This window comes from Mastigoproctus giganteus, chromosome 11 (assembly GCF_048544385.1).
Source record: "Mastigoproctus giganteus isolate SK-2022 chromosome 11, ASM4854438v1, whole genome shotgun sequence".
Taxonomy (NCBI): Eukaryota; Metazoa; Arthropoda; class Arachnida; order Uropygi; family Thelyphonidae; genus Mastigoproctus; species Mastigoproctus giganteus.
Window position 1 is genome coordinate 159921277 of NC_143585.1, and position 23639 is coordinate 159944915.

Below are 23639 nucleotides of genomic sequence, written 5' to 3' on the forward strand. Positions count from 1 at the left end.
TCTATCTTGTTTTTTATTACAATATTTGCATTTCCAAATGAAAGAATGCTAATTATTGAGACTAATGATGAGTTTACAAGCTGTTTATTAGAAAGCTGTTGATATAATAAAGATAACTTTAACTAAAAGTTCATTTTATTTTATAGTATTTATGTTTATCAATATGGCCCCTATGAAGTGGGTAGATTTTTAAAATGCAGAGAAAATTTAGATTTTACAAGCTATAGATAATGGTGTGTGTGTGTTCTAAGACTGAGATTATGTTATGTTATGTTATTTGATTTTTAGGAGCATTAGCAACTAAGGCCATATTGTTCCGGGTATATGCAGTGGTCATTCCCTGACCTTTCCGCATCCTCCGTATTTGGTGTTCACGGGCTCGAACCCCGGTCTAATCAAGAAGTGTGTGCTATGCACTGCTACTCCTGCCCACCTGGCTACGGAGGCGCCAAGACTGAGATTAGTAAACAGTTTGGCATTCTTAAGAGTTCACAGCCATCTCTGAGAATGATGAACAGTGTGAAATGTTCATCGTTCTGAAAGATCAAATAAATATTGAAAACTTAGACTAATCTGCTGCACTGGGTAGGATCAGACAGAAAATGCAAATTATCTAGATCTTGTATAGAAGGAAATATTTTAGCCCAGCAGTGGTGGTGGAGCACCTGAGAGATGCTCCTCAATAATGATATTCCTATATTAATCAATGATTAAAAATTTTAATTTTTCAAACTTCTACTGCAAACAGTTTCTTAAGTGATTTTCTTAAAAGTTTTTGTTGAAACAATGAGTGTGAGAACCTATCAGGTGCCCGACCATTGTTTTTACAACTATTTGGCTTTTGCTTGAAGAGTGGCATGGTACTATAAAGTTTCGAAAACGTTTTTGTTTAAAGTTTCAGGTTACTTGTTTTCCCTCTTTTACTTTAGTTCAATAAACATCTAATGTTTATCCTAGGTGGGTTTAAAAGATTTATTGTTTTCACAAGAGAAATAGGATAACACAAAACCTTATTTTCCTTCCAAATGGCTGCTCTGCAGAAGCAAAATATAAAATTCCATTTGTGCACTGTAAAGGTGTCAAATTTGAAATAAATTTTTAAATAAACCTGAAAACAGAGGTAATTAATAGTACTGAATATACACATTTTTTTAATAATTTTTATATATGTAATAAGTAGAAATATAAGTGCACGAGCCATGTTTGAAATTTCATACACTACAAGGCCTTTTAAATTGGAAAATGTAACAGACTAAGAGACTGATGCTACAGTTCCTATTCCATGTGTAATTTTCAGCAGAATTATTATTTTTTTCTTTTCTTGAAAATAAAGGTGTAAAACAGACCTTTTATTTTCTTAAAACATGCTGTGCCTTAAAAACTTTAATGGTCTGAAGACACAGAAAGTTGAAATAATTGTAATATATTTTTATATTTTTAAAACAAAAAAATTACATGCAATAAGCACTGCAATCCATTAAGAAGAGACAAAATATTGGCATTGTTCAAGCAGAATTGAAAAAAAAAAACCCCGAAAATGTTTTCCAAATATTAAAAAGAAAATAGGCCCTACCACTGACATTGCTATAAATTGGGGATGCCACATGGCTTATTATTATTAGACATATGTTGCAAGGAAGCCTGATGCTTATGCTGCACCAGCCAAAAAAAATTCAAGTTACCCTGAGAGAGAGAGAGAGAGAGAGAGAGAGAGAGAGAGAGAGAGAGAGAGAGAGAGAGAGAGAGAGAAAGTAGAAGGGAATCACCAAGAAAGAGAAGAATGATGATATCCAGCCTCAGGACCTTGGGTATGCCAAGCCCATACTCACCAGATGTGAGCCCCTGGAGTTAAATGAAGGGTTGAATTGTTTGTGTAACAGATGAATGCTGAAGATTTCACATCTTCCAATAGTTAGCTCCAGAAATTTAAGACTTATCAAAATGTTCAGAGAAAGTGCAGCCATTGACAATGATGTTATGAATGAACCTACAAAGAACATTACATTACTTATTAGACATGTAGAACAAAAGATGAGTGAGAAAAATAAAAAATCTTGCTCTTTGTGCATAACTGCATGCCTCATTACCAAAAGCAATCACTGTTGAGTACCTGCCACATAACAACACATCAGTTGTTCAAGGCAAAACTATTCTGTGCTTCAAAAGCAAAACACAATGTGAATTTGACAAAAAAAAGTGATTGTCAACTGCTTCAAACATGTTGGATATGCTGCCTTGAATGATGCAATGGATGAAGCTTTGCATACTTCTTTCTTAATTAATCATCTGTGTAACAGGTTAATGCATTAGCATCAAGTTTGTACATAGTGAATTACTGAAAATGGCAAAATTGCATCGTTTTTATCATATCTCGTATTGTGAATATGAAATATGATAAAAATCGAAGAGTGAACAACCAGCCTTGAAACGGCCGTCTGGGTGTTGGTATTCACTGAGAATAAGTAACAATAGCCGTGTCCACTGGTGAAGCATTACTTATTCGAGACAGTGCAATATCAGGCTTCATTGTGAAATTTACAATATGAGATATGATAAATATGTCATTTTGCCATTTTCGCTAATTCTCTATGTACAAACGTGATGCTAATGCATTAACCTGGTACATTTAGTGAATTTTCCCTAAGTTTTAAGTTGAGGCTTTAGTCCTAAATTTTTTCAGTTTTTAATCATCATAGTTATACTTGAGGTGAAATGTGTTTTGAAGACTATGCCCAAAGTGAATGTGAACATTGCATTTCAGGTGCATGAATGAGGAGGAAGTCGTTGCAGATGCAATGGAACCTTAAATTTATAGTGGTGAAGAAAAGGAACCTACTGTGCTTTGGGCAAGAAGTTTCATTGCAAGATTATTGTCAAGGATTAGAACTTGTACATTTTTTTTTTTTTTTTTCAAGAGCAGCCTATGTGCAGAAGTAAATTAATCACTATAAAGAATCATGCACCTTCACAATTCTCTTTTATAACATGTTCTGCCACTGAAAGGGTGGAATTTCACAGATTATATTAGTCTGAAACCAATATTCCAGTCAATGGTTAGGCCCAGATATACGCACATACATATATGTAAGTACACTGAAAGGATAGAATTCACGGGACCTGGCTCCTGGGCAATGCAACACTGTTACCCCCCCTCCTGCTAGTGGATGAACCTATCGCTCTGCAGGTATATAGGTATGCTGCATTCAAGTAGATGGTAATTTGCTGCTGTCAGTATTGGTAAATGTTGTGACTTAACTGATTTTAAAAGAGGGATGATAGTGGGCTTCCAACGCATGGGTCACTATTGCAGAGGTGGTACAGAAATTGCACTATCCCAGTTTGACAGTATCAAGAGCATATAATTTTCTGAATAACATCTCATTGTGGACACCCCTGTTGGTGGAGAAAGGTCGTGGATGAATGTGGCTATCGATGTCTGTCTCGCATTGTTTCAGCCAACCGGAGAGTGGAAGTTGCACAAATCAAGGCTGACTTCAACGAGGAAGGTGCCACGAACATCTCCACCAAGACCATCAGGCGATCATTGGCTGTAATAGGTTATGGAACCTGCAGACCCACCAGCGTCCCACTGCTAAAACCATGACACAGGACTCTACTCCTCAACTAGGTGGAAGAACATTGGCACTGGACCTTGGATGATTGGAGATGGGTCTCCTGGTTCGATGTGTCCTGTTTCCAGTTATTTGAGTGGACAGGAGAGTGCGTATCTGTCAACAAGGAACTGTTCAGGCATGTGAACAGTCAATAATGGTCTGGGGGCGTGTTAAATTGGCATATTATTATTAGCTGTATGGTGCGAGGAAGCCTGAGGCTTATACTGCACCAGCCAAAAAAAAAATTTTCAGAGTTACCCTGAGAGAGAGTCAAAGTAGAAGGGAATCACCAAGAAAGGAAAGACCAGCTCAGGACCTTGTTGGGGCCTCTGGTACTTCTAGACACATCTCTGAAAGGTCCTGGTTACGCGTCCATCCTTGTAGACCATCCGCATCCCTTCATGGTTATCGTGCACCCACATGGCAATGGACTCTTCCAGCAGGACAGTGTGCCTCCCCACAGAACCGTGGTGATTATTATTATTATTAGCCATATAGTGCAGGAAGCCTGAGGCTTATGCTGCACCAGGCAAAAAAAATTTCTGAGTTACCCTGTGTGAGAGAGAGAGAGAGAGAGAGAGAGGAAATCACCAAGAAAGAGAAGAATGACAATATCCAGCTCAGGACCCTGGGTGTGCCAAGCCCATACTCACCAGATGTGAGACCCTGGGGTTAAGTGGGCAAAAGGTGGGCCTACCTGTGGCAGCCTTGTTCCGCACATTGGTGGAGCATTTCAATGTTATCAATTAATGTGGAATAAACAATGGCTTTCAGATGGCCCCACAAGTAAAAATCGAGTGGATTCAGGTCTGGGGAGTGTGCATGCCAGGCAATGGGTCCTGCATGACCTATCAATCTATTAGGGAACTGCTCATCCAAAAAATGTTTCTAGCGGCACAGCTAAAATGAGGCAGGGTACTGTCATGCATAAATCACATGCAACGAATGACATCATGTTTAACTTCTTCATTTAAATGTTCTCTTAAAAATTTACAGTACTATGATCCTGTTAATCCCAGGCAGAACAACAGACCCAATTAAATTGTTGTCAATTATTCCTGCTGAATTGTTGCTGATGTCTTGAATGAACAATGGCAGGGGGATTTTCTTCAGCACATTGATGAATTTTGTGAAAATTGACCACATCATCCTCAGTAAATCCAGCTTCATAATTAAACAATACAGTGGATATGGAATGCTGGTCACAAGCACACATCTGTAGAAACCAAGTACAAAAAGCTTCTTGTGGCAAGAAGTCAGCTTCAGTAAGTCCTTGTACTCTCTGAAGATGATATGAATAAAGCTGTTGGTCCTGTAAAATTCTCCACATGGTCATATATCCCACATCCTTTGCTGTCACCATTATTTTTTTTAACGTAATTGAGGATCTGTTCTTCCAAATCAACAGTTCTAGTGCTAATGTGCCTATCACCGTCTGAAACTCGTTTTCTAAATGAGCCAGTTTCTGCAAAGTATTTATGTATTCTCTGAAAGGTCTTGTTATTACATGATGATTAGGGAAGTTTTCTGCATACAGCCACATGTCTGCCATCTCTTGATTTGAATAAACCTCCATTATCATAGCAAATACACAGTATCAAAATGTTAATAACAAATGTTCTCCCTTATCAGGAGAGCTAACTGAAACCACTAGTAAATAAATTTGATGAATTTGAGGTATTGTTCAAAACATCAAAGACAGATATTGTTGGGATATCAGAGACGTGGTGTCACACAGATATAAGGAATGCAGAACTGCAATTTGTGGAGTACAACGTCTACAGAAAGGATAGACAGGATAGGAAGGGGGGAGGGGTTATGCTATTAGTTAAGAAACACATAAAAACCAAGGAGGTGAAGCCATTCGACATCGCTGGACAGTGAAGTGTTGAGTCAGTTTGGTGTGACATAAGCATTGGGACATTAAAGTTGAGAGTAGGAGTGTGCTATAGGCCTAATGACTCTGATGAGTATAATAAGAAACTGTACAGAGAAATAGAGTGGGCCAGTAAATCAGAGAGTCTTATAATGGGAGATTTTAATTTCCCAGATATTGACTGGAATTTGGGGGCTGGTCACTCACACACTAGCAGGGCTTTTGTGGATTTATTGGATGATTGTTTTCTACATCAGCATGTTCGGGAGGCAACTAGAGGGAGTAATACTCTTGATTTGATTATCAGCAGTGATTCTTCATGCATTAAGAATCTGCAGATAAATGAACCACTAGGTGGCAGTGATCACAGTGTGCTGAAGTGGGATATACTTAAAGAGGTAACTACCATTAGGGGTAAAGGGAAGGGTTATTGCTTCCGTAAAGGCGACTACGATGGACTGAGACAGTATTTAAATTCTATACAGTGGGACCAACTGATGATGTTACCAACAGCAAATTCAAAATGGGAAGCATTCAAAGAATTAATCTTGGAAGCTACTAGGCTTTTGTTCAAGGCCTAAATGGATGTCAGATGAACTAATGAGGCATATGGCAGAGAAGAAAAATGCATGGGATACTTACAAATTAACACATGACACAGAAGCCTATGATAGATACAAGTTGATATGCAACCAAGTTACAAAGGAGGTTAGACAGGCGAAGGCAGATTACGAGAAATCCTTGGCAAGGGATGCAAAGAAAAACAGCAAAGAGTTCTTTACTTATGTAAACTCTAGAAGGAAGGGGATGAATCAGATTGGTCCACTTGATATTAATGAGTCAACTGTTGATGACCCTGCTCAGGTAGCCAACAAACTAAATGAATATTTTGCATCGACATTAACACATGAGGAGTTATTCAGCGAGGGGAATGCCAGAGGTGTATTTAACTCTAGCAGTAAGCTACAGAATCTTGAAATAACTGGGAGTAAAGTGGAGGAGAAACTGTTGAAGATAAACACAAGAAAGGCACCCGGGGTGGATGGGATCTATCCAGTTATATTAAAGGAGGCAGCAGAGGAAGTAAGCAAACCCTAAGCCATAATTATGAGAGCTTCCTTGGACTCAGGGGAGGTACCCATAGACTGGAAATGTGCATATGTGACCCCAATTCACAAAGGCTGACACAAGTAATTATAGACCTGTGAGCTTAACTTCTGTTCCAGGAAAATTAATGGAGGCACTGGTTAAAGAAGCACTGCAGGATCATTTAGACAAGACTTCATTTATAGCTCGGACACAGCATGGTTTTGTTAAGGGGAAGTCTTGCCTGACCAATTTGATTGGATATTATGATGCAGTCACAAAAGAACTGGATGCAGGGAATAGCTTTGATATTATATACTTGGATCTTAGAAAGGCTATTGATACTGTTGCACATGGAAGACTGCTACACAAATTGGAGCAGTGTGACATTGGAGGCAAATTGCTGCTATGGATAAAGGGGTGGTTGAGGGGGAGAAGACAGAGAGTGGTAATCAACGGACACTGCTCATCGTGGACTAATGTTATTAGTGGAGTCCCTCAGGGCTCAGTGTTGGGTCCATTATTGTTTTCTGTATTTATAAATGATATTGATGATGGTATATCAAGCTTAATGTCCAAGTTTGCAGATGATACAAAGGTTGGCAGGGTTGTCAAGGACACTACTGACACTATGCTGCTGCAACAGGATCTGGAAAGGTTGAGCAGATGGGCTGAGAGGTGGCAAATGAAGTTTAACATTGACAAATGTAAAGTACTACACATGGGAAACAGCAACCCCAGAGCAACGTATCAACTCTGTGGTACTACACTGACAGTGGTAGAGAATGAAAGGGACTTGGGGGTGGTTGTGCAGGCAGATATGAAGTTATCTGAGCAGTGCAGATGGGCTGCAAGAGTAGCTCATGGAGTATTGTCAATGATATACAGGAATTTTTCCAGCAGGGATAAGGAGGTGATTATTCCCTTGTATAAGGCGATGGTCAGGCCACACCTAGAGTACTGTATACAGGTCTGGAGGCCTCATTTCAAGAAGGATGTAGAGCTGCTGGAACGAGTACAGAGAAGGGCAACAAGATTAGTGAATGGAACAAAGGGGTGCTCTTACGAAGAAAGGCTTAAGTTTTGCAAATTACAGTGTCTGGAGACTAGGCACCAGCGAGGTGATCTGATAGAGGTGTATAAAGCCTTGAATGGTTTGAGCATGCTCAATGCTGATGGGATTCTTCCTCTAGCTCAGAATAATCACCTGAGAGGGCATAAATTCAAATTGAGGAAAGACAGATGTAGGATAGACGTGCGGAAATTTGCCTTTAGCCAGCGGGTGGTTGGTTGGTGGAACAGACTTCCATCCCTTGTAGTGGAGGTTGATAGCCTAAATAAGTTTAAGGCTCAGCTGGACAGGTATTTTGAACGAACAGAGGGGTGAAGTGGAAGTGGGTTTTTTTTTTTTTTTTTTTGGCTGATGCTGCATAAGCTTGCTTTCTTGCATCAAATGCCTCTACTAATGCTAATGCTAAGAACATTATGGGATGTTGTTTACATAACTACAGCAAGGCGTTCTATCAGATATCAAGCATTGTTCCTAAACAATTGAATGAAGCCAGCTATGCTAACTCAGTTTATGGAAAGAATTGCTGGAACATAAAAATGGTTGTAACCCGGAAACAAGGTGAAATCAGACCTATGTTTATCTAAACTTTTTTTAATTGTTGTTAGTTCGAAATCCCTCTTTGAAGTGGGTCCCCCATGTTATGATATACCCTGTATATGTCCGAGGTGCTATCCAAAAGTTCGCGAAATGTATTTATAAAATAAATTAGACTCACCCTGGGTCTTATTTGCCACTGTCACCTTCGTAAACACCGATCCCAGACCTGCTCCCATGATTTGAATGCATCCTGAAAGTCCTTCTTCGTCATAGTGTTCAGCACTCCCTGCAATTCAGTTTAGATATCCTCTTCACTGTCAAATCTTTGGCCCTTCAGCTTGATTTTCATTCTTGGGAGGAGGAAGAAGTTGCAGGGGGGCTAAGTCTGAAAATAAGGGGAGTGGGGAATGATTGTCATGTTGTTGGATGCCAAAAACTACACCACAGCAAGAGATGTGTGGGCCATCATGCTGTCATGAAGGACCCAGTTATTTGTGTGCCACGTCTCTGGATGTTTCCTCCTGATGGCTTCCCTTAACAGTCTCAGGATGTTGCAATAGAACTTTGTGTTGACGGTCTGGCCAGGAGCGATGAATTCCTTATGGATAATCCCACCAATGTCCAAAAAACAGATCGGCATGGACTTCACATTGCTCCTCACTTGTCTGCTTTCTTCAGTGGGGGCGAAGATGGGCTCTTCCACTGGGATGATTGTTGCCTGGTTTCTGGGCCATACCCATATACCCAACTCTCGTCACCAGTGAAAACTGTAGAAAGGAAGTTTTGATCACTCCTATCCTGTACTTGAAGATCTCTGCTAACTTTCATGTGATGCTGCTTTTGGTCTTCACTCAGTAACCGTGGCTTGAACTTGGCCGCAATCCTTCTCATGTTCAACTCGTCTGACAAAATCTGCTGACACGTGCCGTACGATAGTCCTACAATGCCACAAATGTCATGGATGTCAGCCTGCGGTCTTCACGGATCACCGCCTGAAGTTTTGCGACATTTTACAGGGTGGTGCTCGATGATTAAGCCCAGAGCAATGGTCGTCATCAACCGACATTCAACTGTTTTTAAAATGGTTAAACCAGTAGTAGATCTGCGCCTGGCCTAAAGCATTGTCACCCAAAGCTTGTTTCAACCTCTAATGGGTTTTTGCTGTGGTATCGTTAAGAAGGAAACAAAACTTGATGCAAGCACGTTGCTCTTTCACATCAGCCATCACAACAATCACAAACTACGTGAAACACACCGCCAAAGAACTGTTGCATAAATATTCAATGACTCTATCCAGCCCGACCCCACGTGGCACACTGATTCACAAAGGATGGATGCAGTGTTACCTAGTGCCACAAGTCCGTACTAGATGTAGTTCCCACGCAACATTCAAATTTTGGGAATATTTGGGTAGCACCTCGTATATAATTAATCTTTCAAGAGGTTAAATAACTTCTAGAATGAATAATATTTGCTATGATGTTTATTTCATTTTAGGAGACTCGTATATCTCAGTAAATGAAACGTACAAAAATGCAATCTGCATAAATATTAAAGGAAACATTTCTGAAAACTAAAAGAATATTTCTGAGCTATTGAACAGGTACATTCATACAAATTTTCTAAAAATGGGATAATTTAACGTGAAATGTAAATTTTTTTTTTTTAAGTTGACCACTTACCTATCTCTGTTTTTGGTAAGGAGGTTCCTCTCTATTCCTTCCATTAAATTTTCAAACCACTGAGCCATGACTGCTTGTTTTTCTGGTGACTGACTTTGTATAATACTTTGTCGCAACTGATTAAAGTACTAAATTAAAAAGAAGAATGAATGCTTATATATTTTTTAATACTACAGAATAACAAACTATAATTCACAGTAAAGCATGAAAATTATAGTTTTATTTTTGACTTCCACTAATCATTCTGAAAAACTATGAACAGCAAATAAAATTTGTGACGTATCTTTTCTTTTGTGTGTTTGGCAGCAGTGTCATTAAAATAATCCAAAACCTTACTATCTCTGAGAATGCATGTGTTAAAAAATATTCAATGTCAACCAAGCCAATGAGTGCCAAAAATCAACTGCAATAACAACCTTGATATACTGTGTGTTATAATACTGGGGTTTAAAATATACGAGTATGATCATATTCCTCAAGAGGGATACAAAAAAATGAAGCTCATGGAAAAACAAAGTGTATGCTTTTCCACAAACTAGCAAAAGCAAACTGTAAACTGAGGGCAAACACTTACTGCAGTGGACTCCAAAGCGTGGACTAAGCTTTTATATTATCTCCTACAGTTAATTCTATTAATGAGACAAATTTCTTAAGAAACAGAACTCTAACTAAAAGTAATTACTGTAGCTTTCCAGTTTATCCCCTATCTCAACTCAATGAATAAAAAAATACATAACTGAAATATTAATTGAACACATGAAACACTTGAAAAAGTAAAAATTTTTTCACCAAAATGGGAAATGAAGGATCCCTTATTGTATTAAATGCTTTTTAGATATCAAAGCAAATTGTGACTAGATGGCTAATCTGAAGGAACACGTTTTAAGGTTTGTTTCTGCTTTAACCATGGAATGGAGAATTGACAGCTTTTTGAAAAGAATACTGATTTCTAATTAATAAATGGTGTGCCTTAAGGAATCAAGTCAGTTGATTATTTTATCTAAAGTTTTCCCATGCATCTAGTAAGAGCTACAGGATGGATTAAAGGGTTAGTACAATACATTCCTGGTATCAGAAAAGCCAAAATGGTATTCCAAAAATATTTCACAACAAATATTTAGGAAAGTAAGGACCAAATATGGACAAAAAACAAGCCCCCTCAAATACAGAATCCCCCCCCCCAGAAGTTGGTCAAGCAGAATTCAATTTATTGAATCTGTAATGAAATGATGATTATGATACCAAAGTTGGCAATAATTAATGTGATGACAAACATTTCCCTGATAAGATATGGCAATGACTTTTAATGTTCTATTAATTAATATAACAATACAAAACAATTTAGACTGGTTTAGTTAGTTTTTTCATATATAAGAAAATACATAACAAATGATCTGATTTTTATTTTTCTCTGAAGTAGTCAAGTAATAAATAGATTAAGCAAACTCAATGCTGATTGGATTCTTCCTTTCACTCAGACTACACACAGGAGGGAGCATAAATTCAGATTGAGGAAGAGTGGTTGTAGGATAGATGTGCAGAAGTTTGCCTTCAGGCGGTTGATTGTTGGAACAAACTAGACAAATTATTGGAAGAGATGGGCAGTTGATGTGGGAAGGTTTATTTATTTTCTTTTATTTTTGGCTGATGCTTTATAAGCTTGCTTTCTTGCATCCTTTGCCACTACTGATACTAATAACATTGCATTTCCTCTTCTCTAGTTTCTTTGTAGCATAGTTCTTTTCACCGGTTTCTTCAAGATTAACCAATATCATACCCTATGCTAATTTAGCTTCTTTGAATTCTTGCTAGTGCATTGCTTTTTAGATATATTAGTATATATGCATGAAGTGCTTATTGTACAATAAGGAGTAAAATCTGGACTTTTAAAATTTGTTTTCTGAAAATTGGTTCCCTGAATTCAGTTAATATAAAATCCCAATTAAAAAAATTTCTTGGGGAGGGGTGTATAAATCATGCTGTACTTTTCTACTATATATAAGTAGGTATTTTTGAAGCATTTTACTTTAAAATAATAAACAAAATGATGAAATATGTATACACGAAGAGTAAAAATATTTTGTTCAGAGTGTTATTTTGAAAGCAAATTTTATTTAAGAAATTTGGTACAATAGATACAATTTATTGGCACCTTTCACCCTCCATTAATATAAAAATTCAACTTTAGTGCAAATAAGATTTTTAGCAAAGCTTATTATCTTAGTACTTACCTCTAGATCCATATTGGTTAGGGTTAAATTTACATAAAGGAAAGTAATTTTTAATAGATTAATTAATTTAAAAACATGTCTCTAGGAAGAGGAAGTGCACCACTTTTTCCTGGTTGTCATTTATCAAATTATTATGAAGAAGATTCGTGTGTTGAAAGAGTGGTGCACTTCCTCTTCCTACAGACATGTTTTTAAATTAATTAATCTATTAAAAATTACTTTCCTTTATGTAAATTTAACCCTAACCAATACAGATCTAGAGGTGAGTACTAAGCTAATAAGCTTTGCGAAGAATCTTAATTAAAAAATATGTTATTGGGTTCATATTACGATATTTTCACAATACCTCCATTTATCCCTACAGATGCAAAATACGGTTCCACATTTTTTTTCAGGTTGCACCGGCTGGCAAAAACTTACGTAAAGTTGAATTTGCGTAAGTCGAGTTTTATGACTTATGCAAATTCAGGGAGCTCCTGTATGTCAATTTCGCATAATCTGGCCAGTAATGTATAATGTACTGATTTATTTTAACAGACATAAGATGCCATAAGTTTACCGTATGTATTCATGTTGAGGGAAATGGACCATAATCTGTCACACTGGTCCAGTGCAAATTGGCAGATCGACCGCATTTAGAAGCCAGTGGCCTGAACCCTGTTTTACTAAAAGAGTGTGAGCTACTGCACAAAGTATTAATAATAAAGGGAGAAGTTGGATGGGACTTAGAATTATCTGTTAAATCACCTCTTGTTTTAAAGGAATTTTACCGTATATTTAAGTAAAGTTTAATATTTAATATAATACTTCTAAAAATTCTAGTGCAAGTTTGAATCTATGCATTTTATATTTGACAGCCAGCAGAATTTTAATGCCATAAGAATGTTCTGCATTGTAATAAGATTCTAGAAAATCACATGCATCAGTAATCACGCACAGTTGATTATTCAAAATAAGACATTTTCCAAAGGACCTCTAAATTTTGTAAAAGATTTGACTTTACAAAACTTAGCCAAGTCCAACCCTGCAGTGGGAGGAGGGTGGGGGAACTAAAAAGACATTGTCTGAAGGTTAGTATGCCATGAACATCATGTGGCAATCGTTCAGCAATCAAGTGGGTTGGGGAGAGGAGAATTTAGCATTAGCATTAGTTGAAGCATATGATGCAAGAAAACAAGATTATACAGCATCAGCCAAAAAAAAAACCTTCCCATTTCACCCATCTCGCCACTCCAAATGTTAGTCTAGTTCACTCTTAAATTTATTTAAGCTATCAACTTCCACAACAACAGATGGAAGTCTGTTCCAGCAATCAACTACCCACTGGCTAAAGGCAAACTTCCACACATCTATTCTACAACTGTCTTTCCTCAGTTTGAATCTATGCCCCCTCAGGTTCATAATCTGAGCAAGTGGAAGTATCCCATCAACATTGGGCCTGTTCAAACCATTCAAGGCCTCCTTATACACCTCAATCAGATCACCTTGCAGGTGCCTAGTCTCCAGATGCTGCAACTTGCAGACCATAAGCCTTTCTTCATAAGTGCACCCCCTTATTCCCCTCACCAATCTTGTTGCCCTTCTTTGTACACATTCAAGCAACTCTACATCCTTCCTAAAATGAGGCGTCCAGACATGTATGCAGTACTCAAGGTGTGGCCTGACCACTGCCTTATACAAAGGGATAATCACATCCTTTTCTCTGATAGCAAAATTCCTATATATCATTGACAACTCCATGACCTGCTCTGGCAGCCCGTCTGCACTGCTCAGAGAAATTCATATCTGACTGCACAATTATCCCCAGGTCTTTTTCATTCTCCACCTCCCTGAGTGTAGTACCACACAGTTGGTACATTACTCTTGGGTTACTGCTACCCATATGCAGTACTTTGCATTTGTCAATGTTAAACTTCAGTTGCCATTTCTCAGCAATCTGTCTAGCTTTTCTAGATCTAACTTTTCTAAAGTAGCATACTGTGTTTACTGTCATTAACAACCCTGCCAGCCTTTGTATCATCTGCAAACTTGTACATTAAGCTTGATATACCTTCATCGATATCATTGATAAATACACAAAGCAACAATGGGCACAGCACCAAACCCTGGGAGACTCCACTAATAACATTAGTCCACATAGAGCAGTGTCCATTTATTACCACTCTCTCTCTGCCATCTTCCACTCAACCATCCCTTTATCCATTGCAGCAACTTTCCCTTAATGCCATACCGCTCAAATTTGTACAGAAGTCTTCCATGTGTAACAGTATCAAAAGCATCGCCGAAATGCAAGTACTGTATATGATATCAAAATTATTTTTTGCATCCAGTTCCTTTGTGACCACATCATAGTATCGAATCAAATTGGTCAGACAAGACTTCCCCTTAATGAACCCATGCTGTGTCTGAACTATTACTGCAATCTTGCCTAGGTGATCCTGTATCACCTCTTTAACCAGTGACTCCATTATTTTCCCCAGAACAGAAATTAAACTAACAGGTTTATAATTATTTATATCACCCTTTGCAACCCATCTGTGAATTGGGGATACATTTGTACATCTCCAGTCCATGGGGGACCTCAGCTGACTCTAAGGATGTTCCCATAATTATGGCTAAGGGTTTGCTTACTTCCCTTGCTGCTAACTCCTTCAATATAACTGGTTAGATACCATCTGCCCCAGGTGCCTTTTTTATGTTTAACTTCAACAATTTCTACTCCACTGTGCTCTTAGTTATTACAAAATCACTTAGCTCCCTGTTAGAGTTTGATAAACTTCTGGTATTCTCCTCCTTGAATAACTCCTCATGTGTGAATGTAGATATAAAATACTCATTCAGTTTATCAGCTACATGAGCAGGATGATCAATAGTCGTACCATCTATGTTAAGTGGACCAATCTGATTCATCCCGTTCATTCTAGAGAGGCGCAATATGGCCAAAGTAGTCCTTGAGCCAGAAACTCTCCCATCATTCTAGAGTTTACATAAATAAAGAATTCTTTGCTGTTTTTCTTTACATCCTTTGCCAAAGATTTCTCGTAATCTGCCTTTGACTGCTTAACCTCCTTTGTGACTTGATTACAGATTAGTTTATATCTTCTCTGCCACGAGCCTCATTAATTCATCTTACTTCCATTTAAGCCTGAACCCTGAACAGTATTTCTTAGTTGGTATAAAAAGGCTAGTAGCCTCCAAGATTAACTGCTTGAAGGCTTCCCATTTAGAATTTTCTGTTTTAAACATCATCAGTTAATCCCACTGTAGAGAATTTAATACTGTCTGAGACCACTGTAGTCACCTTTATGAAAACAAAACCCTTCCCTTTACCCTTGAAGATAGTTACATCTTTAAGTAAATCCCAGATCAGTACCCTTTGATCACTGTCACTTAGTGGATCCTTTATCTGTAGATTCTTAATGCATGAATAATCACTACTGATAATCAAATCAAGAAATCCCTCTGGTTGCTCCTCGAACATGTTGCTGTAGGAAACAATTCTCCAATAAATCCGCAAAAGTCTTGCTAACGTGGAAGTGACCAACCCACAAGTTCCAGTCAATATCCGGAAAGTTAAAAATCCCCCATTACAAGACATTATGATTTCCTGGCTCACTCTATTTCTCTGCACAACTGTTCATTGTATTCATCAGAGTCATTTGGTCTATAACACACTCCTACTCTCAACTTGGTTTTTCCAGTGCTTATGTCACCTGAATGCACTTCCTTCGATTTTTTTGTTTTTGTAACTAACAGCATAACCCCTCCTCCCTTCCTACTCTTTCTGTACACATTGTACACCCAAAATTCCAATTCTGAACTGCTTATATCTGTGTGACACCATGTCTCTGATATTTCAACAATATCTGCCTTTGATGCCTTGATCAGCACTTCAAATTCATCAAATTTATTTACTATGGTTCTAGCATTGGTGTACATGCAAGTATAACAATTGAATTTGAAAGTGTCTGCAATTCTGCCCAGACACGATAGGAGGGAGTATATGATGAGAGCCTTGTCGATCAATTTGGCCCTGGAAAGATTGTGCAAGGCTCAAGGGATAGAATTTTTTTCAGCCTGGACTGTACTTGTTAACAGGAGAGACTGCTTTTACAGGGATGGGATACACTTAAATAGAAAGGGTGCAAGAATATTTGCTGATGCTATCGAGGCAGTGTTAGGTGGGTCGGAAAACTGATCGCTTGGGGGTGGATACAAGGACTAATAGTTTAACAGTAGCCGTAAGCAGAGGTGAAGGTGATTCTTGCACAACTTCTATTAGAATAACTAGCGACCTGGAGCGAGGGGTGTTGGGGGTTTCAGGGACGGACGGCAGTCATCGTGAAACAGGTGGGTATATGGGATGTGTTAGAGTAACTAAGAATAAGAATAGGTGCATGTATACTTGCATGTATACCGATGCTAGAAGTATAGTAAATAAATTTGATGAATTTGAAGTGTTGGTCAAGACATCAAAGGCGGATATTGTTGGGATATCAGAGACGTGGTGTCACACAGATATAAGGAATGCCGAACTGGAATTTGGGGAGTACAATATGTACAGAAAGGATAGATAGGATAGGAAGGGAGGAGGTGTTATGCTGTTAATAAAGAAAAACATAAAATCAAAAGAAGTGCATCCAGTTGATATAGATGAACAGTGCACTGTTGAGTTAGTTAGGTATGACATAAGCACTGTGAAAGAAAAAATAAGAGTAGGAGTGTATTATAGGCCTAATGACTTGAATGAGTACAATGAACAATTGTACAGAGAAATAGAGTGGGCTAGTAAATCGGAATGTCTTATAATGGGGGATTTTAACTTCCCAGATATTGACTGGAACTTGTGGGTTGGGCACTCACTCACTAGTCAGACATTTGTGGATTTATTGGATGATTGTTTTCTGCAGCAGCATGTTCGAGAGGCAACCAGAGAAAGTAATACTCTTGATCTGGTTATCAGCAGTGATCATTCATGTATTAGGAATTTGCAGATAAAAGAACCACTAGGTGGCAGTGATCACAGTGTACTGATGTGGGATTTACTTAAAGATATAATTACCATCAGGGGTAAAGGGAAGGGTTTTTGCTTCCGTAAAAGGTGAGTACAGTGGTCTCAGAAAGTTTTTAAATTCTGTGCAGTGGGATCAACTGACGATGTTACCAACAGTAAATTCTAAGTGGGAAGCATTCAAGGAATTAATCGTGGAAGCTACTAAAAGTTTCATACCTATTAAGAAATATTGTTCAAGGGTTAGGCCTAAACGGTTGTCAAATGAACTAATGAGACTCGTAACAGAAGAAAAATGCATGGGATGCATATAAATTATCAAGCGACTCAGAAGCCTATGGCAGATATAAGTTAATCTGTAATCAGGTCACAAAGGAGGTTCGGCAGGCGAAGGCAGATTACGAGAAATCCTTGGCAAAAGATGCTAAGAAAAACAGCAAGGATTTCTTTACTTATATAAACTCTAAAAGGAAGGGGATGAATCTGATTGGTCCACTTGACATCGATGGTTCGACTGTTGATGATCCTGCTCAGATAGCAAACAAACTGAATGAGTATTTTGCATCTACATTCACACGTGAGGAATTATTAAAGTTTGAAAATGGCAGAAGGTTATCAAATTGTAGCAAGATACTTAATGATTTTGTAATAACTGAGAGCAAAGTGGAAGACAAATTGTTGAAGTTAAACGTAAGAAAAGCACCTGGGGTGGATGGAATCTATCCAGTTATATTAAAGGAGGCGGCAAAGCAACAACTAAGCAAACCCTTAGCCATAATTATGAGAGCATTCTTGGACTCAGGGGAGGTTCCCACGGACTGGAGATGTGCAAATGTATCCCAATTCACAAAGGGGGATCGAAGGGTGACACGAGTAATTACAGACCAGCTAGTTTAACTTCTGTTCCGGGTAAAATAATGGAGTCGCTGGTTAAAGATGCATTGCAGGATCATCTAGACAAGACTGCAGCAATAATTCAGATACAGCATGGGTTTGTTAAGGGAAAGTCTTGTCTGACAAATTTGATAGGATATTTGATGTGGTTACAAAGGAACTGGATGCAAAAAATAATTTTGTTATCATATATTTGGATTTCAGGAAAGCTTTTGACACTGTTGCGCATGGAAGACTATTGTACAAATTGGAGCAGAATGGTATTAAGGGTAAGTTGCTATAATGGATAAAAGGATGGTTAAGTGGGAGAAGACAGAGGGTGGTAATCAATGGGTGCTGCTCTTCTTGGACTAATGTTATTAGTGGTGTCCCACAGGGTTCGGTGTTAGGTCCACTGTTGTTTTGTATATTTATCAATGATATTGATGAAGGTATATCAGGCTTAATGTCGAAGTTTGCAGATGATACAAAGGTTGGCAGGGTTGTTAATGACAGTAATAGCAGTGTGCTACTGCAACAGGATCTAGATAATTTGGGCAGATGGGCTAAGAAGTGGCAAATGCAAAGTACTGCATATGGGTAGAAGTAACCCCCAGAGAAACGTACCAACTGTGTGGTACTACACTTAAGGTGGTAGAAAATGAAAAAGACCTGGGAGTAATTGTGCAGGCAGATATGAAGTTTTCTGAGCAATGCAGACAGGCTGCCAGGGCAGGTCATGGGGTTTTGTCAATGATATATAGGTATTTTGCTAGCAGGGAAAAGGAGGTGATTATCCCTCTGTATAAGGCAATGGTCAGGCCACGCCTTGAGTACTGCGTACAGGTCTGGAGGCCTCATTTTAGGAAGGATGTAGATTTACTTGAGCGTGTACAGAGAAGGGCAACAAGATTGGTGAGGGGAATGAAGGGATCCTCTTACCAGGCGAGGCTTAAGTTCTGCAAATTGCAGTGGCTGGAGACTAGGCACCTGCGCAGTGATCTGATTGAGGTATACAAGGCCTTGAATGGGTTGAGCACGCTGAATTCTGATGGGATCCTTCCACTTGTTCAGATTATGAACCTAAGGGGGCATAAATTCAAATTAAGAAAAGAAAGATGTAGAATAGATGTGCAGAAATTTGCCTTTAGCCAGCGGGTGGTTAATTGCTGGAACAAACTTCCATCTGTCGTTGTGGAAGTTGATGGGTTGAATAAATTTAAGGAGGAACTGTACAGGCATTTGGAGAGAATGGTGTGATATTTTTTTTTTTTTTTTTTGTTGGCTGATGCTGCATAAGCTCATACATTTGCTTTCTTGCATCACATGCCACTACTACTACTGCTACTATACACACTTCTGTTCTTACTCTTAGTTACCTTAACACAGCCCATATATTTACTTGTTTCATGATGACTCTCAGCAGCTCTTGAAATCCCACAGCAACCTGCTCTCTAAGCTGCTGCTCATCACAAAAGAAGAAGTGCAAGGATCACTTTTGTCTCTGCTTGCGGGTACTGTTAATCATTTAGTCAGTGAATTCCCCTAAGCTAGTAGTTTTCCGACCCACCTAACACTGCCTTGTAGGATCAGCAAATATTCTTCCAACCTTTCTATTTAAGTATATGCCATTCCTGTAGAAGCAGTCTCTCCAGTTAGAAATCACAGACCACGCTGAAAAAAATTCTACTCTGTGAGCCTTGCACAATCTCTCCAGGGCTGAATTGATTGACAAGGCTCTCATCATATACCCCTTCCTATCACGCATGAGCAGAATTGCAGACACTTTCAAATTTAACCCTAACTCGCGACTTTTTTTCCAGCATTGACATGTACTTGTAAAATAAGTTCGCAGATCTCGTACTCTTAATGTCATTAGTGCCAACATGTACAACACTACCATCCTTTGTGTCCTTAAAAGATGATATCTGCTCTACAACATCATAAGCTTTTGTCCCTGGCAGACATTTTGGTTTCTGGAAGGTAAACGAAATTAGTCAATACTTTACTAAATTAATTTCTAAACCCACAGAGAATTGTGTAAAATATGGGCCAGAACATTGTGCCAGAGGGGTGGGGATTAAACAAACTATCTGCTTATTAATGGTAAGACCAGTGCATCTGTTCTTATTCTTAGTTACTCTAACACTGCCCATGGAACAAATAAATACACGGGCAGCATTAGAGTAACTAAGAGTAAGACCAGATGCACTGGTCTTACCATTAATACATGCATACTTGTATACTGGCATGTACATGAATGCTTGTTGTATAGTAAATAAATTTTATGAATTTGAAGTGGTGCCAAGACATCAACGGCGGATATGGTTGGGATATCAGGGACGTGGTGGCAGACATATATAAGCAGTGCAGAATTGGAATTTGAGGATACATATTCTACTCTTGCGTGACTTCTTGAAATCAAAAACCTGAAGTTCGCCGTTCACTGAGTTTTGTTTCACAAAAAGAAAACCACTGGATTTCATAGAGGTATTTTCGGCTGGGATATGTGGGGAAGACTGCATTTTAGCTGCATATATACACAACAGGGTTTGTCTTGTGGGGGTTCTTCTGCTTATACAAACTTTGCACTGGAGATGTTCTTAAAGCTCCAATGGCTGTCCGAAGTGTACTATGCTGGACATTACTGAGATGTTGTAATATGCTCTTCATGGCTGAGGGATACACATGAGAACTAAGTTAGTGTTAGGATGTTAGTGATCATGAGTGCCTCTTGTGGAAACCAGCTTGAACATCAGGCAGTTCTGTTTCCATGATTCTATACAACCGTGTCTGAATGATTTTCAATAGAATCTTGCTTGCGTGTCATATCAAGGCTATTGTACATTAGTTCGAGCAATTTTGGGTGACTCCCTTCTTTGGGATTGGAATAAACATTGATCTCTTCCAGCCTTTTGGCTACATATTGCTTTTCCAGATCTCCCGGCACAAAGCTGTGATAACTGTAATTGGCAAAAGTGTTAACAATTCTGTTGGTAATCCATCAACTGCAGGGCCTTTTCTCCTTGGCAGTTGTTGCAGCACCTGGTTCTAGTTCATCCTGCCCTTACACTTCAACCTGTTGATGTTTGTTTTTATTTGCATACAGTTCTTACGTGTATTCTGCCATCTTTTCCTAATTCCTTGTTGATCATTCAGTTCATTTCCCTCTTTGTCTTTTATTGAACCCTCACAAGCAGTGAAAGGTGTCCGGATCTTCCTTATTTGCGTGAAGAGGTCTTTCTCTTGTGTGCCCTGTTTTGTTACTATCTTCCATTTCTTTTCAACATTTGTTCCAGTGTATTTCTTTGTCTTTTGTGACTGCCCTTTGGAATTCTGCATTAAGCCTTCTAGTCTCATCTCTATCGCTAGCAGCTTTAGAGTTGCTTATTTTTTTTCAGAAATTTTGATGGTTTCTCCTGACAGCTACTTATTCGATTTTGTACATTTTTTGTATGGGATGTATTGCTGTGCTGTTTCAGCACAGCTGATTCCTCCCAGAGTATGTCTGGTTGCTTTTCTACATAGTTAAACGAGGTGAATATGTTTTTTTTCTCGACCGCATGCTTACAATGGTGAAATATTATCTATGTCATACAGCAGACTCTCAATTTACAGGGATCGGATTAACCAGGACACTTAAAAAGTCCAAATAAATTTTAAAAAAATATATCAATCAGAAATCATAAAATTCAAGTAACAACCAGAATAGGTATAAACAGATGTTTTGCAAAGTTGTAAATAAGCGACAAGAAGTGGCGTTATAAGTTGTCAATGGGAGATTAGTGTGCCTATTATCTTGAAAACCCCGCTGTCTTCACACCAACTGCTCAATTAAAAAAAAAAAAAAAAGCTTAGTTTTAGTGCATTGAGTCAATTCGTGTGTTCTGTCACACCACAAAAGGACAAATTTTGTTTCGTTATTTATGTCAGGGATGTCGGATTTTTTTTTATAGTAACTATTTTTTTTTGTTTAGAAATTGTGAAAATGATGGGCAAACACAAGAGTTGTGCTGTGTTTTCAATTAAACAAAAACTTGAAAACAGTGCATCCATTAAATCTCGAAGGAACCATTATAATGTTGGTGACCAAACCATACACGACATTGTAAAAAATAAAGGAAAGAATCGTATTGGACACACAGGAAGTGTGTGGTAAGTTTTTAATTTTTTATCTATTGCCATACTTTTTACATGGGTTGCTGAACATTTTTTGATACAGTAAGTCCCCGACTTACGTTATGTTATTTATATATTTTTTATATAGCTGAAGATTTCAGTGAAGGGAACACACATTTCACCATAACTTAAAAACCTACAGAATTCCAGCTATCAGTATTATCGCAAATACAATTGGATCGAGTTTACTACCCGTTTATAATAGATTGCGTTAACAGAAAAGCCCAATAACCTGTAAAGTGCAAATTGTTTTTATTGTTTTATGGCAGTGACTTCCAGAAATGAGTTTTAGTAAAATGTGAGCTTACATGGGGGTGATGATAGCAAGTTTTCATCTTAATCCTGTGAAGTTCTTTTCAGAAAATTAAATTTTGACTGTTATCATGGTGCCGACTAAGAGAATAGGTGTCAGTGAAACTAGTAAATCTATCAAGAAAAGGAAAGTGATCGAGTTGGATCAGAAAATTAAAATAATAAGGATGTATGAAAATGGCCAAAATTAACAAGTAATGTATTGAATTCAGATTTGTCAGTGGCAACAGTGAACACAATACGAGAAGCGGTGAAGTGATCGGCACCAATGAAGTGAATTATAATAACCAGGGCTATGAAATACACACCAGTTTTTAGAGTACAACAACATGCATTTTTTCTTCCTTTTGTTATTTTTTCTTATGTGCCACCCTCTCTACTTCACTGTCCCCAGATAAAATTTTTAATTGAACTAATTAAAAATATATAACTATTTTTCTTCATCCTTCTGAGGATATTATGTGGTTTTTGTAATTTTGGCATATCAGGGATATAGTAGCAATATCTAATTAGTCACTCCCGAGTTACATAAATCCTGAAACGTATCTCTTATTTATGCCGGAGACTGTATTTTTGGATTAACTGGGAATTTTTTTTGACCATCTATCCCTGAAAATTGAGAGACTACTGCATTTCAGTGGTGTGGCAGTTGTTTTGATATAACAGAATTTGAGCCTGACTTTGGCTACTAAGTGTTGATGGTCAAGCAGCAGTCTGCACCAGGTAAAGTTTTCATTAAAAAAAAAAAAAAACAGAGCTTTTCCATCTGACTGCACATGATTTAGTCAATTTTATTACGATGCAATCCACTTGGCAGTGTTTATGTATACAAATGTTGCTTAGGTTGGATGAATCATGTGTTTGTAATCCTTAATTGATTTTCTTGACAGAACTGCACCAGGTGGTCTCTTGCCTCATTTTTATCCCCCAGACCAAATCTGCCAATGACTCCATCTTCTTCTCTGTTCCCTATTTTAGAATTGAAGTTTCCAAGAACATACACAATGTCTTTTTTTTGGTGTTTGGCTCATTGCACCCTGAGCTTGAGAATAAGACTGTTCAATTTCATCTTCACTTGCATCTGTTGTTGGTGCATAAACCTGAAGAAATGTGACTTTAAGTGGTTTTCCATTAATACGGATGACCATTACTCTGTCACTTACTGA

General features: G+C 38.2%; 1 protein-coding gene across 1 annotated transcript in view; it reads right to left on the bottom strand.

The window, feature by feature from the left end:
• Ranbp16 (Ran-binding protein 16) overlaps window positions 1-23639 on the bottom strand; it is a 902587-nt gene that overhangs the window by 15638 nt on the left and 863310 nt on the right. Inside the window, exon 25 of the mRNA XM_090384993.1 lies at window positions 9868-9995. Coding sequence (XP_090241119.1) covers window positions 9868-9995 — 128 coding nt within the window. The remainder of the gene's footprint in view (window positions 1-9867; window positions 9996-23639) is intronic.